Below are 18,031 nucleotides of genomic sequence, written 5' to 3'. Positions count from 1 at the left end.
ACTTTTAAGTATATTGAATTATTAACTGTTGTAACTTATTGCACTTTTTATGTAATTTCTAAATATGATAGTTTTATTTCAGAAAATTTGAAGATTCAATGATTCTCACTGAAAATTAAGGAGTTTGACTCTCATAGTCTAGCCCTCACCACATTAAATGAAACAAAGAACATGTGTGTAACGCTACCTTCATAAAAAAAGAAATTACTAATTAACATTTGAAGAACGGTAAATTTAGAGAATTAACTTTTTTTATGAAGCTGAGATCAGCATGTTCCCATGCTTACCCCATCTTTTTTTATGGTTAAATAAGGCAAAAAAAATTCTTTTAATTTGGAAGGCTTAATTGTTCGTAGGATTGACAATATTTTGTTATTTATAAAACATTAATTATTTATCATCCGAATTGTTGCTATAACTGTTGGATTGCTAAATCTAATTCGGAGCAATCAAATCCAAAGCTATACACGAAAGCTGGGGTAACACCAAAACTAAAAAGAGGAAAACATTGAGAAAAATTTAACTAGTGACCTTGGGAAAGTTAGAACCCCCTTCATTATAGCTTTCTACTTTGGCATTTCTTTCAAAACTATTTTGAAAAACGACTTTTTTGAGCCGGGGGACCTATTGGAAACAACCTCTACCCCACAAAGGTAGGGGTAAGGCGTGCATGCACCCACCCTCCTCAAACCTTACTTGTGAGATTACACTGAGTATATTGTGGTTGTTGTTGATGATAAATGGGCTATGTATTTTACCTATTGATGGAAGGGGGGCCCTAAGCGATCACGAGCGAAGTCGTGTGGAAGTGAAAGCCCCTGGTGGAGATAGGGTGGAAGAGCGCATTTAATCCTTCTTTATTTATTAGCTTTCAATTCTCATCTTCGGTATGGGGTAGAGCAGTTTGGTAACTCACAAGGCTCATAACCATATTAGTCTCTATTTTTTCATTTGCATAAACTTTCTTTTTTTATGGTTAATAATTCTTGTAAATACTGAACAGTTCATGTCATATTCAAAGAAATGAGCACAAATAATTAATGAGATGAGACATTCTAGCTAAGGCATTAACCACAACAGGGATAATAATAGTAGGTCTTTTTGACCATCATAGATCAGTTAACCTATCTAAGATTGATCTCATTTAACAAGGAGCAATCATCTTGATGAACCCTTCTTTCATAAATATAGTTGTTCACTTTTGCAAGTTAAATCTAATCATAATTCATATATCTATCAAATCGGTCCAACAGACTCACTTTCTAAATTTACGTTCTAAATTTCAGTTACACAGTTTAAAAAAAATTATATTGATTGACATGGAATTGATTACGTGCAATGCACGTGCTCGAAAATTAATACTTTTAAGTATTGAATTATTAATTATTGTGAGTTTGTGATTTATCGTACTTTTTATGTAATCTTTGTCGCCTGCCTCACAAATTGAAACAAATAACACATATTTAACGCTGCAGTAAATTGAATTCGGAAAAGGGCCAAATATACTCCTGTACTATTGGAAAAGGGTCAACTATACCCCTCGTTATACTTTGGGTCAAAATATACCCCTGTCGTTATACTATTGACTCAAATATACCCTTCTTCCATTAAAGTTATCTACTTTGGACATCCTATCCTACGTGGCAGTGACATATGATGAGGTGGATGCCACGTGGCATTGCCACCTCACCAACCCCTAATCTATTTTACTCCTCCCCTCTTCCACCTCTAAAATTTCCATCCCTCCACCATCGTCACCATTATTGTTACAGCTCAAGATGAAAATTGACTATTCGAAGATCGATAAATATAAAGAGTTGACTATTCTATGAAGCTAAGATGGGCATATGTTGTCACACTGACACCAATTTTTGATGAGTGGATAATACTTCGGTCACAAGCTCCTCATGGCTTGCTTGTCAACATGGGCATCAAAACAATATAATCTATATGATGCAATTTAAATGAATCATGAAAATGTAATTTGCGGAATAAAATCTTGAAATTATCTCATAGCATGAAAAATCATGAAAACGTAATAGTCTGCAAACATGAAAGCATAACTGACTCTGTGAACTAATATACATCTATGAAATCTCTAAAACATGTCTGAATACTAACTACCAGGACGTGGCCCTGGACTACCATAAACTACATACTAATACAGACTCCATATTGAACCCCGAGAGGAGTGGGGCTCACCAATAAGCTGATAACTGAGGTGATCCTCTACGCGCGTGTGTATGCTCTCGAAAATCGGTATACCGCACCGTGAAGTGCGGGCCCGGCAAAAGGGACGTTAGTACATGGTGAATAGTACTAGTATGTAAAACCTTTTTGAAATGAAGAACATGGCACAACATAGGTATAGGACATGAGCCGAAACCGAATGTAACTTGAACATGAGCATGAAACGGGAGTAAAGTACGAAAACGATAAATCAATGAAAATACATGTATATAAAACTTCTTATAACGTGGGGAATGCTATAGTGTAACCGACAACATGATCTGGTACTTGCGTCCTACCAGGAGACACTCACACCTTGCCAGGGATATGAGATTTAAGTAATAGTAGCATGTAAGGATCCAAAATGCATAATGAAGGTGTTGCCTCCTTGCTGACAACCCTCATCCTACGGTGGCGACGTAGTTTCAGGCTATCTGAGCCTTCTCGGTTAACTAAGCAATCCCAAAAACATGAACATGATATAGTTGGCTAAGAAGCCCATGATTTTCGTGAAATAACTTGTAAATAACTTGTAATCATGATTTCACGAAATAACTTGTAACATGGTTTCATGAAATATCTTGTAATATGGTTTCATAAGATAACTTGTCATAGTATTGCAAACATGTTCTTGATTCATGAGTAATAACAATAGTTCATAATTATATATATAATTTGACTTGAAAACATGCTTGTAACTTGCTACATAAAATCATAAAATTTCATATAAACATAATGAGAACACATGAGGAAGAATTCATGATTCATGGATTAAGCTAGGGTTCCTAATAACCATAATGGAAGATTAGGAATACAATAACGAATATAGATACAAAGTTCATGTATATAAATACATAAATACGGGCTACCAATATGTTGGGTTTAATGCCCTAGGTTTGAACTTCATGGATATCAAGAAACGGAGCATGGGGAAGAACGTAGAGATTCCCACATGTGGATGGAAGTTCTACATACCTTAGTCGCTCCAAAACTTGAATTAAAGACTTGAGCTTTGAAGAGGATTTCCAAAATCTTGAATTCTTGAACCTTGAGATGGGTTTTCTTGAAAACCCTAGTTTTTGAATGATAATTTCTTGTTTAGATTATAAGGATAGGTGTTAGAATTGATTTGGAATAATTAGAGTAGGCTTACCTTGGTGTTCTTGATGATGGAAGAGGGTAGGAAGTCGTTCTAGGGCTTGAAGGAATGAAAAATAATGATTAGAACTGATATGGACGAATATATACTGTTCTGGAAAAATTAGATTTTTGGCCCAGTTAAATACGGCCGTATTTTGAAATACGGGCCGTATTTTGAAATACGGTCCGTATTTTGACATATGGACTGTCTCTTCAGTAAAATGGCCATAACTCTTTGCACAGATGTCCGTTTGACCCCCATAATATACCGTTGGAAAGGTATTTCAAAGCTCTACAACTTTCATGAAGGAAGTTTTCCCAAATTCCAAATACGTTTTGAAATACGGGCCGTAAAACGAAATACGGTCCGTATTTAACCATGTGACATCAAAATGTCAAATTCCGGAATGGTTTCGAGACGATTCTTGGAAATACGGTCCGTATTTAACAATGTAACACCCAAATGTTAAATTCATGGGCGTAACGATTGATTTACGACCCCTACGGTCACTTGTTCATGGGCGTAAACTCCCATCTTACAACCGAACGGAAAAATTCAATTCCCTCACATCCTTTATCTACTTCTCTAAGTCTAGGATCATGGTCAAATCTTAGGTTAAAGATACGGGGTGTTACAATATCTCCCCATCTTGGGATCATTCGTCCTCGAATGATGGGTCATGTTAAGAACATGGGCGGACATGGCTTGAATACATGAACATGAAAGAAACATGACGTAAAACGTAAGAGCTTGACATGGTTACGTGGGAACATGGTCATGGATCATGAGAACTGAATACGTGATTACATGGAAACATGTACATGGGGAACATGAAACTGAGTAGCACCTACATGAATGAGAATCATGAAACATTTGTCCTCGATTTATGACTAGTGGTTAAGAATCGCTACTAACTCGGAATCTACAAAATTTATGGCGGGACTTCCTTCATAATTCGGAACCTCACGACATTTCTCAAACGTACGACAACTAACTAAAGTACCAACACACAACTCACATAGCATCTTAATACGCATGATGTGACATAACGTGATTCTTGAATCTTGAATGTATCTAACATAAATGCGAGTTTGGCTTGAACACACGGATATTGGCTGAATGATTACATGATTACTATACATGGGGTTTGGAAGAAATGCGTAGGCACGAATGACATGAGTCTTGGAAATAGGCACGAACATGACATGATTACAGGCGTGAGAGATGCATGACGTGGGACATAAATACATGAAAACGGATGACATGAATACATGAGTGCTAAAATGTCATGAGATATGAATACGTGTAAACATGGATATCGTAACATGGGATTTGAATATCGAAAACATGATTGTTACAACATGAGGGTTGAATACTAAGCGCGGGTAGGATTTGGATACTTAGAGACTTGATCATAGACGTTCATTTGTCACCATGGTAATATAAGATAGGAGTATGACTTAGGCTTTGAATGTAAGTGCAACTCGATGTGAATGCGACGGACTTGAGTCGTATAACAAGAATATGATCCTAACATAGGTGTTCATAAATCTCTAGCATAGGCATGACATGAATACGTCGAATCTGAGTAGAATACTCCCGAGATAAGTACCATAGGGTACATGAAAAGATATCTATTTGAATATAGGAATGCACCTTACTTCTGATTATCTTGTTAGCTGTTAATCATGATTATGAATACCTTAGCTCATCTTGCTCATTCTCGTGAGCGAATTATAGAGGACTGAGAGAAAAGGAATTATTGGTACTATTCATATAAGATACTTTACTTTAGAGAACAGACATGACATGGTGCATTATACATGGAGGACGTAACGTGGAACATGCGTACATGGGAACGTGATTCATATGGCATGAAACGTGAATAGCATGACATGGGGCATGGGACCATGAGCAACCTGACATTTACATGAGTACATCATGGATGCATATCGTGGCGTCTGGACCTAATTTCATGAGTATTGAGCTATTAATAAGACATAAGCGTGATTTGCGTGGAGTACAATTGTAGGCTCACTCTTGGGTACTCATAGACACACATGGGGATGGATAAGATATCACTTTTGGAACTTAGCTATACTTACAGAATGGGACATGGTTCAACATAGTTTACTCTTATTACTGTAAGTCGACACCCTCATTATAAAATAAGACTCATGAAGGCAAGGATCATAGGCATAAATGCTTCGTTCGTCAAGCACCTAAGGCATAAGTAGAAAGTCATCTTGAACTTAAACAGGGCATAAGTACTTCGAAAAAGAAAATGGCATCCTTTGTGCCAAGCTACGAGCTGCTTTAAAACAGTAACCAGAGGAACATAAGCATGAGTTACGTAGAATCGTGGGTAGGACATCCATCTTGACTTACTCTTATCATTACCTACCAACCCCACTGTTAGGCTATTTCTATATGTGGATGCTCAAAGAAGTCGGTCGTGGGCACGAGTACGTGAGAACGTAGGTAGCATATCTTTGGAGTTGAAATAAATCATTTACCTAAGGCATTTTTCCTTGTTCAAGGACCGGTGGGCATTCCATAGGATTCTTAGTCTTTAAACTATTGTGTTACCTTCTCCTCAATCATTATCAAAATCAACATCATATTCGGAAAGCACTTAGAAGCTAGAACGTGGTCATGGGTATAAAAGCACGATAGATACGTGAGACATGAATGCGGTCTTTAACCTTGGACATGAGTACAACCTGATGTGAGAAACATGAAAGAACATTCCCTCGCATAGCTTACTATCGTATGGAGACTTAATTCTTGTATCTTAAACATGGAGTGTAAAGCTTTAACAAGGGCATAAGATAGGTATGCTTTGCATGTGTAGAGTACGTTTGGGCATTGGTACTACATAGTGCATGAATTATTCGGGAATTGGAACCGTTATACCTTTAAACCTTTATTCGCTCTAGAACTTTATCTTATAACATAATTACCTAGTACTTGATCTCAACGACATGACAAAAATCACATTCCACACACTTATCTTAGCTACATGAAACTCTGATCCTCCGACATAATCTCCTTAGCACCTATCAACCTACGGAACACATAATCTATATCGGCACCTTATCGTACGATCTCCTCCTTAGTTCAAAAGCTGACGTTTAAAGCCTGTGGATCCCTCGAGTTAGCGATAAGTGGTCATCTAGTGGTTCCGCTAATTTCCTCTAAAATACTGATGACTCATTTTTTTTTTTTTTTTTTCGGTTTACTTCAAGCAAGTCTTACTTACTGGGAAAACTGGATTACTTAAATGAACGGGTTTCTAATGTACATAACTGGTATAACTTGGCTTTGTCAGTCTTGGGGAAAACTCTTTTCTGATAATTCTTAAAGGCTCTTCTTCTGTAGCTTGATCTCTTACTGCTTAGATGGTTTTCTTCTTTCACCCATGTCTACACCTCGAATTTAACTTAAACCCTTTGGGTTCTAACACGCCTTCAGTGTATTCAGACAGTTACCTTAGTAGTGCTAACTTGACTAAGTAACTCAAATCGTACTTCTACTAACTCTGCTGAAAATTTCTAATTCACTGTGTCTATTCAAACTTACTCACTATGCTTCTGTTAACCACTTGCTAGCATCATATTCTCTAATTCTTCTCTCGAGTACTAAAGTGAAGCATAAGGTTATTTCTAACTTTTCCTCCTTATCTACTCTATTCTTGGATTGTATACTATCCTTCTAACTATAGACATGGATCACACTTAGGAAATTTCATCTTGTTCTCAAACAAGAATTGGAACAACTAACCCCAAACTCCCTATACAAGTTCAAAATTATATTACACTATACACATCGGGGATAAATACTTAATCACATAACCTAAGAGGGAATTGTCATATCTTTTATCTCATAGTAATATACTGCTTCTTGTAGTAACTTACTAACATCATACTCTCTAGGTCTGATCGAATAAGCTTAAATAATTTAAAACTAACCCTCCAAAAAAAAAATTCAATATCGTCGCTCATGGTTTTCTTATCGCATCGGTCCTTCCTAGTCATGTACATAGATCATATGGCAAATATATATATATATATATATATATATATATATATATATATATATATATATATATATATATATATATATATAAAAAAAAAAGTCGAGACTTTCTAGTATTACGGTGGTTGGCTCTTAGGCTATTTCTGCTCAAAACTACCATGGACAATTTATGATTGTTGCGACTAATTTCATAACATGTTACTTGTAGGGGTCTTAAATCAGAACTATCATCCTTATACTGTAGCTCCATGGTCAGATAATCCAAATAAACTTATTCTGTAAGGTATATAACCTATGTGTACTGCCATGCCGAAACTTGTTTTTAAAAAGGTATTATCACCTGATAAACACACCATGCACTATTTGGTAAGTCTTGGGTCTCGAATTTTCCTTCTCGCCGCTTACGCATTCGATACGTTTAGAATTCGATGGAAAGAGAATGTTACTTACTGCTCTAAGCTTCATGGCACGAGTTAGAATAATTCCTGATGCCTCCATCGGAAAGCAACACATCGATAACGACTAGCTTTACATCTTCCTCATCCATTGAGACTAGGCGTATTCGGTAGAATGGGAAACAACACATGAGTTCGAGTGATTTCTGAGAACACAGCTCTATTGCACGATCTAGAGTTGAAAGAAGTGAGACAATCTTAAATGTCTTGGTGGTCAGCTGTTTATATGTGTGGCGCGCACACACATATAAAAGTGACCCCACTGGACACGGTTTCATAGACTCCCTAAGACACTTGAACCTAGGCTCTGATACCAAGCTTTGTCACGCCCCGAACCATGGCCTAGGCGTAACACGGCACTCGGGCCTTGCTTGCATGTCCGAGCGAACCTCATGGCTTGCTTGTCAACATGGGCATCAAAACAATATACTCTATATGATGCAATTTAAATGAATCATGAAAATGTAATTTGCGAAATAAAATCTTGAAATTTTCTCATAGCATGAAAAATCATGAAAACGTAATAGTCGCAAACATGAAAGCATAGCGACTGCGTGAACTAATATCTGTCTATGAAACCTTTAAAACATGTCTGAATACTAACTACCGGGACATGGCCCTGGACTACCATAAAGCGCATACTAATACGGACTCCGTATGTTGAACCCCGAGAGGAGTGGGGCTCACCAATAAGGCGATAACCGAGGTGATCCTCTTTACGCGCGGTGTATGCTCCTTACGAAAATCGGTATACGCACCGTGAAGTGCAGGCCCGGAAAAAGGGACGTTAGTATATGGTGAATAGTACTAGTATGTAAAACTGTCTTGAAATGAAGAACATGGCACAACATAGGTATAGGACATGAACTGAAACTGAATGTAACTTGAACATGATCATGAAACGGGAGTAAAGTCTGAAAATAGTAAATCAATGAAAATACATGTATATAAAACTTCTTATAACGCGGGGATTGCTATAGTGTAACCGACAACATGATCTGGTACTTGCGTCCTACCAGGAGAACACTCACACCTTGCCAGGGGATATGAGATTTAAGTAATAATAGCATGTAAGGATCCAAACCGCATAATGAAGGTGTTGCCTCGCTTTGCGACAACCCTCATCCTACGGTGGCGACGTAGTTTCGGGCTATCCGAGCCTTCTCGGTTAACTAAGCAATCCCAAAAACATGAAAATGATATAGTTGGCTAAGAAGCCCATTATTTTCGTGAAATAACTTGTAAATAACTGTAATCATGATTTCACGAAATAACTTGTAACATGGTTTCATGAAATATCTTGTAATATGGTTTCATAAGATAACTTGTCATAGTATTGCAAACATGTTCTTGATTCATGAGTAATAACAATAGTTCATAATTATATATATAATTTGACTTGAAAACATGCTTGTAACTTGCTACATAAAATCATAAAATTTCATATAAACATAATGAGAACACATGAGGAAGAATTCATGATCCATGGATTAAGCTAGGGTTCCTAATAACCAATGGAAGATTAGGAATACAATAACGAATATAGATACAAAGTTCATGTATATAAATACATAAATACGGGCTACCAATATGTTGGGTTTAATGCCCTAGGGTTTGAAATTCATGGATATCAAGAAACGGAGCATGGGGAAGAATGTAGAGATTCCCACATGTGGATGGAATTTCTACATACCTTAGTCGCTCTAAAACTTGAATTAAAGACTTGAGCTTTGAAGAGGATTTCCAAAATCTTGAATTCTTGAACCTTGAGATGGGTTTTCTTGAAAACCCTAATTTTTGAATGATAATTTCTTGTTTAGATTATAAGGATAGGTGTTAGAATTGATTTGGAATAATTAGAGTAGACTTACCTTGGTGTTCTTGATGATGGAAGAGGGTAGGAAGTCGTTAGGGCTTGAAGGAATGAAAAATAATGATTAGAATTTGATATGGACGAATATATACGCTACGGAAAAATTAGATTTTCGGCCCGGTTAAATGCGCGTATTTTGAAATACGGGCAGTATTTTGAAATACGGTCCGTATTTTGACATATGGGCCGCACTACATCTCTTCGATAAAATGGCCATAACTCTTTGCACAGATGTCCGTTTGACCCCCATAATATACCGTTGGAAAGGTATTTCAAAGATCTACAACTTTCATGAAGGAAGTTTTCCCAAATTCCAAATACGTTTTGAAATACGGGTCGTAAAATGAAATACGATCCGTATTTAACCATGTGACATCAAAATGTCAAATTCCAGAATGTTCAGAAATCTGTGGTAACGGTTTACGACTTGATTTACGACCGTAAAATTTGAAATACGGTCACTGTTCATGGGCGTAAACTCCCATGTTACAACTGAACAGGAAAATTCCAATCCTCACATCCTTTATCTACTTCTCTAAGTCTAGGATCATGGTCAAAGCTTAGGTTAAAGGTACGAGGTGTTATATTTTTTTTTTGTTTGCATACTCTGTTAAAAAATATTAACTAAAAGGGTAATTTGACTAAATTATCCTTATTTACTCTTTGGTCTCAATTAATACAATTTTCTTTTTCGCTATATTAATCTCTCTCCACATTTATTGAGTAAAGTGTAAAGGTGAAAATAAATAATTAGTTAATTATATTTTGATTTTCTAAAGTGACAATTATTTTTAGTAAGTACAAGAAGTAAATTGGACCGGAGGGAGTAGTAACAATTTTGATTTTTAGGTATATTGAATCCGGAAAATAATTTTAATTGAGAAGTGATCAATCTAAGCATATAAAAAAAAAAATTCTACTATAAGAATTTTGATATTCAAACACACACCAAACGTGGCCTACAGAGTATTGCTGTTTAAAGTCCAAAAGAAGAAAATTAATGGAGTGGAAGTAGAATCCAAAACTGATCTGTTTTTGTCTATATCTTGTGAACCTTTTGTTGAAACTGATTTCGCATTTAAGGCAGTAGTTAAAAGTGAACCTCCAAAAACAAAAAAACAAAGAATCAGATCACATTAATCTTTTAACATGTTGGAAAAAGTCACATATTAAGGGCAATTTAGTCCATACAATTAAATATTTCCTTCCATTGTTATTTCAAGAAAATGGGATTTAAGTCAACAAACGTAGCCGACCGCCTCAAAACGCAGAATCTTGAAAAGTAAAAAAAAAAAAAAAAAAAAAAAAAACCGCCTGTCCAATTTATGTGTCACAGTTCATATTTTGAGAGTCAAATCATTTAATTTTGATCATCAATTTGTTTGAAATCTTTAAGCTTTTAAAAGAAAATTTACGCATTTAGAAATTACGTAAAAGATGCTATAAGTCACAATAATTAATATTAAAATATATGAATAAATTGTGATAGAATTTTTTTTTATTTGAATCTTAAAATTCGAAAGGAGACAACGGAGTATAAAACTTTTAATTAGAAAAAGTAAATTAATTTAATTCCATTTTCTCCCTAAAGAGTCAAAAGATTCATTCGTTATGTATGACTAACCCGCGTTTCCAAGTCATTAATAACTCAAATATGCGACGACCCGAATGTGAAAAACAATATAGAATCTTCTTCAAGCTTTTAGAATCCAACTTTCCACTTTTACCCTTGTAATATGTTGAAAAGTGTAAACTATGCTATTAATATAAGACTTCTTCAACCTCTTCCCTTCTCTATTCATTCTATCTTTTCTCTATCTAGGCAAATGTGAGAAAGAGATAGAAGTATTAAAATATCTCAAGAAAACAAAAACATGGGTTCAAATTCTAAAGAACTACACATAGATTTTAACTTTGTATACATGCCCAAGATCATATCAGATGTTTTAACAGAAGTTTCTGCCATGGATGATATCTCAAAGAAATTAACAAAGCTCAATAACTTTATTGTTGCTTTGGAAGAAGAACTTAAAAAGATTGAAGCTTTCAAACGTGAACTTCCAATTTGCATGGTTCTCCTAAAAGATGGTCAGTTTTTTTTTTTTTTTTTCTGCATACCCTTTTGTTTAGGGGTTATTTATTTTTTGTTTTTAATTATTGTGGCAGCTATTGAGAGATTAAAGGTGGAAGCTTTGCAGTATAAAGGGAAAGATATAAGGCCTGTGATGAAGGAATTCATACCATTGAAGAATGGTAATTCTGATGAAAGTGGAAGGGTAAAAAAGTCAAATGATTTAAGTGATAAGAAAAACTGGATGAGCTCTGCTCAGCTTTGGAGCACTCCAGTTCACTATGAAAACTTTGATCATGGAAAACAAGGACATTTCTTACACCTAAAATCTGTAAGTTTCTTTTTTTTTTTTTTTTAAAAAAAAAAAAAATTGAGATTGGAATTTCTTATTGACATTATGTTTGTGTGTTAAAATTGTTGTATTAGGGTGTAGAGGAGAAAGAAAGAGAGAAGCAGTACCAGTTAGGAGTATATAAATTGAAGAATGATAGAGGGGCATTTTTGCCATTTCAAGAACAACCTGTGAAGGAAGGAAAAAATGGTTTAGCAGTGAAGGATTTATCTCTGTGTATGGCAGTGGGTGAAGGACAAAAACGTCAAAATCCAATAGATGTGAGTGTGAAAAGACATAACGGCCCATCAGAACAGAGGAAACAGAGGCGTTGTTGGTCTCCAGATTTGCATCGTAGATTTGTTGATGCTCTTCATCAGCTTGGAGGTGCCCAAGGTTAGACCTTTTTTTTTTTTTTTTTTTTAACTGTAACCGTCGCATTTGGATCAGTTTGCGTTCACATTAATTGTACTTTCAGATACTTATTATCTTTCATCAGCATAGTAGAAAGTAATTTTGTCCGTCAAAGTTAAGTAATTAAGAAAAAATTAATTAATATGTATTAGTTTTCATCCACTTCTTTATTCCCATTTTGATGCTTTATATCCTTATCCCATACATCTTTTTTTCTTTCTAGGTTCTCTTTATTTATTTTTTCCTTTTACGCTAGGAACGGGTAAAGGAAAAGTTTCATTGGTGTATAGGCCAAAATATATACAGTATAGCATCTCCAAACTTGACTAAACAAAATAATCTGGGAAAGTGAATAAAGATTAAAGTTTCAAATACACGGTTGATTTTTTGAATCGATAAAATGAAAGGAATGTTGACGATAGACAAAGGGTAGATCTTGAATTTGCGTCTATAGGTGATATTCATGTAAAGTGTGGTTGTTATGGTAGCAAATGTTTTTGGTAAAATGTTAGTCTTTATGAAATTTAGTTAACTTTGAACCTGCTGAAAATGTCTGTATCCAAAAAAATAATACTCCAACGACTGTTTTTAGAAGTCAAGTCATCTTTTTTTCCCAAGTATTATCATATGTCGCATACTTATCTAAACGTTGAAAATGATTTAAAAATGATATCCTGCAGTGGCTACACCAAAACAAATCAGAGAGATCATGCAAGTAGATGGCCTAACCAATGACGAAGTGAAAAGCCATTTACAGGTACGTTCGTTCTTATTAATATAAGACAAATCAATTGTGCTCTTTTAGCAAATAAGAGGCTCATGTTTTTCTCCCATGACACTTGTTGTGTTAGAATGTCCAGTGAAGGAGCCAGAATTTCAATAAAGGGATTAAAAATAAAACTTGCCTAGCGAGTGAATACACTTAATTATCGAGGGGATTAACAATTCACATATACAACAAAAAGTTAGTGTAATTTTCCAATGAAGGAAATTCAATTGAACCCCCTTCCACAGACTTAGCTCTGCTACTGAATGTCACGGCCACATTAATACGTATATGATTTATAGCCTCTATGGTGGTTGTGTTAGGCCCAAAGTTTATTTTCTTTAGATGTTGATGGAAATTTACTCTTTGATTTGCAGAAATATAGACTTCATGTGCGAAGAGTCCCAATATCGGGTTGTTCATGGTCTACAATGGATGAAATCGGGGAGTCTTCAAAGACAAATGCTACACAATCTGGTTCCCCTGAAGGACCTCTTCATTTTACTGGTTCAGGTTCTGCCAAAGGGGTGTCTATCAATGAGGGAGAAACAATGGAAGAAGAGGATAATAAATCAGAAAGCTATACTTGGAATGGACAGCTTCAAAAGAGCATTTAAGCTCATGTATAAGGTCAAGTAGCCATAAATTTTGCAGCTACAGACATAGGACAGACAAAACATAACAAAATAACTGAGAAGTGCTAAGTTATTTTAGAAGGAAAATAGGATATAGGCATCTGCTGATTTTAACATGCTTCTTGTGAAATCAGGGCTGATTTAAACATGCTTGTTGTGAAATCAGGTCTAACTTTGACATCTTTGATTTACAATCCATTGTGAGTAGGACTAATTATTTGGATAGTCCGATGATACTAAAACAGCTGGTAGTGTCCGGTGAACTAGAGAGGGAATATCAGTTTACAAACTAGATTAAAGTTCTATGTACTGTTCGAAATGCTTTTAGAATATTGTCCAATTACTTTGTTCATGGTTCTTATTTATGCCCATTCCTTTTGCCTGCTGAAGAATCAGTTTCAGCCACATATCCAAAATTTGTGGAACATTTCAAGTGGGAGGCTTTTGATCCAGCGTAGAACAATTTTTCTCAAGGGGGCCTATTGGTTTGCCCCGTTAGACTGCGGACAAGTATTTTCTAGTTTCCTTTTAGGGCAAAAAACATATATGTACATGATAAGGGGTTATATTTACGAGCATGTGATATTTTTTCGTTTACAAAATATATCAATAGATTTGTTACAAAAAATCTGCAATGCGAATTAGGTAAATTAAAAAGAAGCAAATAAACACATTAAATAAGGTAAGGAAGTCGTTTTACTTATTTTATCCACTTTTCTCTCTATTCAAAATTTAGAGATATAGTTCTTTGATTTTCTCCAAGTTTTGCTTCCTTATTTCATCCACTTTTCTCTCTCCATTCAAATTAAGAGATATTGTTACCTAATTTTCTCCAATTTTTACTCAAAAAGTCCATCAAAATCGGTAATTTTTATGTACAAAGTTCATACACCAAAAAACATATATGTATAATTTTCGTATGCAATATGTATAACTGTATAGATTCTTATAATTTTTATATATGAAATATGTATAAAAATTATATGAGTATTTTGATTATTATAAAGTACATATAAATTGTATAAAATCTAATCAAAATATGTATAATTTTGAGAAAAATATGTATAATAAGCTTGTAATTGATACAAACCAGATTCCATACAAAGTTCATACACCAGAAAATTAATATATATTAATTTTTGTATGCAATATGTATAAATCTATAAATTCGTTATAATTTCTACGTATGAAATATGTATAAAAGTTGTATGTATATTGTGATTATGATAAAGTACATATAAATTATATAAAATCTGATCAAAGTATGTATAGATTATGAGAAAGTATATATGTATAATAAGTTTTCTGATTGATACAAACCAAATTCCGTCCACATTTCATACACATATCAATTTTCAACATTTTTAAGACTAATTGATATCGAATTTGTTCGCATTTCATACACATTGTGCCTCATATATATAAAAAAAATGACACATAGCAGACTCCATACACATTTCATACATATATTAGTTTTCAACATTTTTTAAAACTACAGTTTATATAATTTATACATATTTTCAAAACACACAATGATCATATATATCTCAAAAAGATACAAATCAATTTTTATATACAATTAATACACAAGTTAGTAATCAAAGATACTTTGTAATATTAGTTTGAAAATTTATACTAGGAGAAAAGATGGACTTTAGATATAAAAATGATGTCTATCATAGAGGGATAGAGAGAGAGAGAAATATTTTTAAAAAGAAAAAAAAAGTTGAATGATAACTATCCTAGAATTAAGTCCACATTTAAAATCAGATTTTTTTCCTTACAAAAAGCCTAAAATCGTGGATATCCCACTAAGCCCAAATCTGGTATACTTTGTAATTTTATTGGTATGTTTTGTAAATAAGAAAAAGTATTCTTATGTTTTGTAATATAGAGTCTTAAATAGGTATTATTAGGTCATTTTCCCTTCCTTTTATTGCCATAGTATTGCGCTTATGAGTTATGAATGTCAAATGAACCGGTTGAGTTATATTTAGACGGGTTAAAACAGGTTCATTCAATAAATAAGTTAGATTGTAACCTTCTTAATGTTTGCTTGGTTGAAAAATGCAGGAGAGACAATTTGATGGTCAATGGGTTAAAACTCATAGGCCAACCTCCCAACTTAAATTCATTTTCATTTGTTTGTTTGTTCTTTGACAATTTATTTAATTACCAGATCAAACTAATAAAGCTTTTATTTTTATTTATCATGACTATAAAAACAAAAAACTTAAGGAATTTTTACGCGTTATAGCTACTTCTAATACATAATTAATGGTAATAACTACCTTTTATTTTAATTACTAATAATAACTAAATACTTTTCTAATTTAACTATTATAGCTACACAGTAATTTTTGAATTACCATTTCACAAATACACCTAAAAATTAGCACCCCCAATCCCATATCCCCTTTTAATGGTAACAATATTAATCACTTAATATACATTACCATTCTCTCTCCTTTTCATAACTTCTTACCTTTTATGATCGTCTTCTTCCCTCTCTTCACCCTTACCAAAAATTTCGGTTCCATTCTCACCAATCAAGAAGATTCGTCATATTCTTTCTTCTTTTTTTTTCAAAAAAAAGGAAAAAAAGCCTTAAAAATACTTCACGTTCTACCCCATCTCCTTTGTTTCGTGAAATTTTCGCTTTTTTGTTATTATTCTTCCACAAAATCAACTTGGTGGAAGTGATTGTTTTGCTTCAGGCCATGGTGGTGGTTATGGCGGCGCACACGAGAGAAGGGGAGAGAGAAAGTTTTTTAGGGTTTTGAGAAGACGAAAAATATATGTATTTGTGTATGTTCTATGATATAACTACCAATTGTTGTGGTTGGTGGTGTATTTTTGTAAGTTTTTCTATATATTTGTGTATTTTGTTCAAATTAATTCCATCGATTCATCTAGTTTCAAATACACGGGTGACGCAAATACATGGTAAGTTTTCTATATATTTATGTATTTTGTTCAAATTAATCCCATCAAATACATGGGTGATGCAAATTGTTACTCACACAAATACATGAGATTTAATATAAAATACATGGGGTTTGATTGGAAACTTCAAATACATTAGTTATGCTATCAAATACAAAGGTAAATAAAAACGAAATCAATATTGAAAACTTCAAATACATTACCACTAAATACATGGGTGATGCAAATTGTTACTCACACAAATACATGATATTTAATATAAAATACATGGAGTTTGATTGGAAACGTCAAATACATTCGTTATGCTATCAAATACATGGGTAAATAAAAAACGAAATCAATATTGAAAACTTCAAATACATTGTTTGTTGATTGATCGTGTTGTTTTGAAATCACATAAATACAACTTGAATAGACGAAATTTGTGAAATCAAAACGGTGTTTTTGCGAAATACGATGATTGATCGTGTTTGTTTTGTCAATGTATTTTCGAGAGGTGTTGAAGATTTAATTTGAAATTTGAATTTTTACGTTTGAATGTGGAAGAATGCATGGAAGAAGAGAAACATGTAAGGAAAGGAATATTACGGCAGAGATTTTGCGGAAAAGAAGGTAAAAAATATCTTAATTTCTCATTTAATACCACCACCGTTACTGACCTAAATTAAAGGAGCTTTCATTCCTTTTTTTTACAGCATGCTCATGTATTTCTTTGAAACAAATACATGCGAAAACATACACAAATCAGCTGATTTTTAGCTACGAATGGTAATATTAAAAAGGGTAGCTACAAATGGTAGGAAGCTACAATAAGGTAGTCATTTGAGAAATTTTACCAAAACTTAATCCTATATTTGATGAGCTTTTTTGTGTGTCTAATTGGGCTATATATACTCTGCTCAAATGGAAACTTTTTGATGGGCTACATATGCAGCTCAAATTGGGCAATTTGCACGATGGTCCTTATTCGGGGGTGGTCTTTAGTTTTTGCACCTCAAATTGTGGGTCTTTAATTTTTGTCCTTCATCTAAAATACCCCGAGGTTCTCGGTTCGAACCGGCTCAGTAAAAAAAAAAAAAAAATTCGCAAGGCAGAGTTTTGTTGCAAAATTAGGCCTATTCGTAAGGCCTAA

General features: G+C 34.1%; 1 protein-coding gene across 1 annotated transcript; it reads left to right on the top strand.

The window, feature by feature from the left end:
* Positions 1–11,567: 11,567 nt before the first annotated feature.
* LOC132046905 (transcription factor HHO5-like) lies at positions 11,568–14,305 on the top strand. Its single transcript, XM_059437727.1, has 5 exons — positions 11,568–11,824; positions 11,903–12,138; positions 12,234–12,534; positions 13,233–13,309; positions 13,696–14,305. Exons 1-5 carry the CDS (start codon positions 11,611–11,613, stop codon positions 13,933–13,935), a joined length of 1,068 nt encoding a protein of 355 aa, XP_059293710.1. The 5' UTR covers positions 11,568–11,610; the 3' UTR covers positions 13,936–14,305.
* The last annotated feature ends 3,726 nt before the right edge of the window (positions 14,306–18,031 follow it).

This window comes from Lycium ferocissimum, chromosome 2, assembly GCF_029784015.1.
Source record: "Lycium ferocissimum isolate CSIRO_LF1 chromosome 2, AGI_CSIRO_Lferr_CH_V1, whole genome shotgun sequence".
Lineage (NCBI taxonomy): Eukaryota > Viridiplantae > Streptophyta > Magnoliopsida > Solanales > Solanaceae > Lycium > Lycium ferocissimum.
The sequence above is the reverse complement of the archived record's forward strand: the minus strand, read 5'-3'. Positions and strand labels throughout refer to the sequence as shown.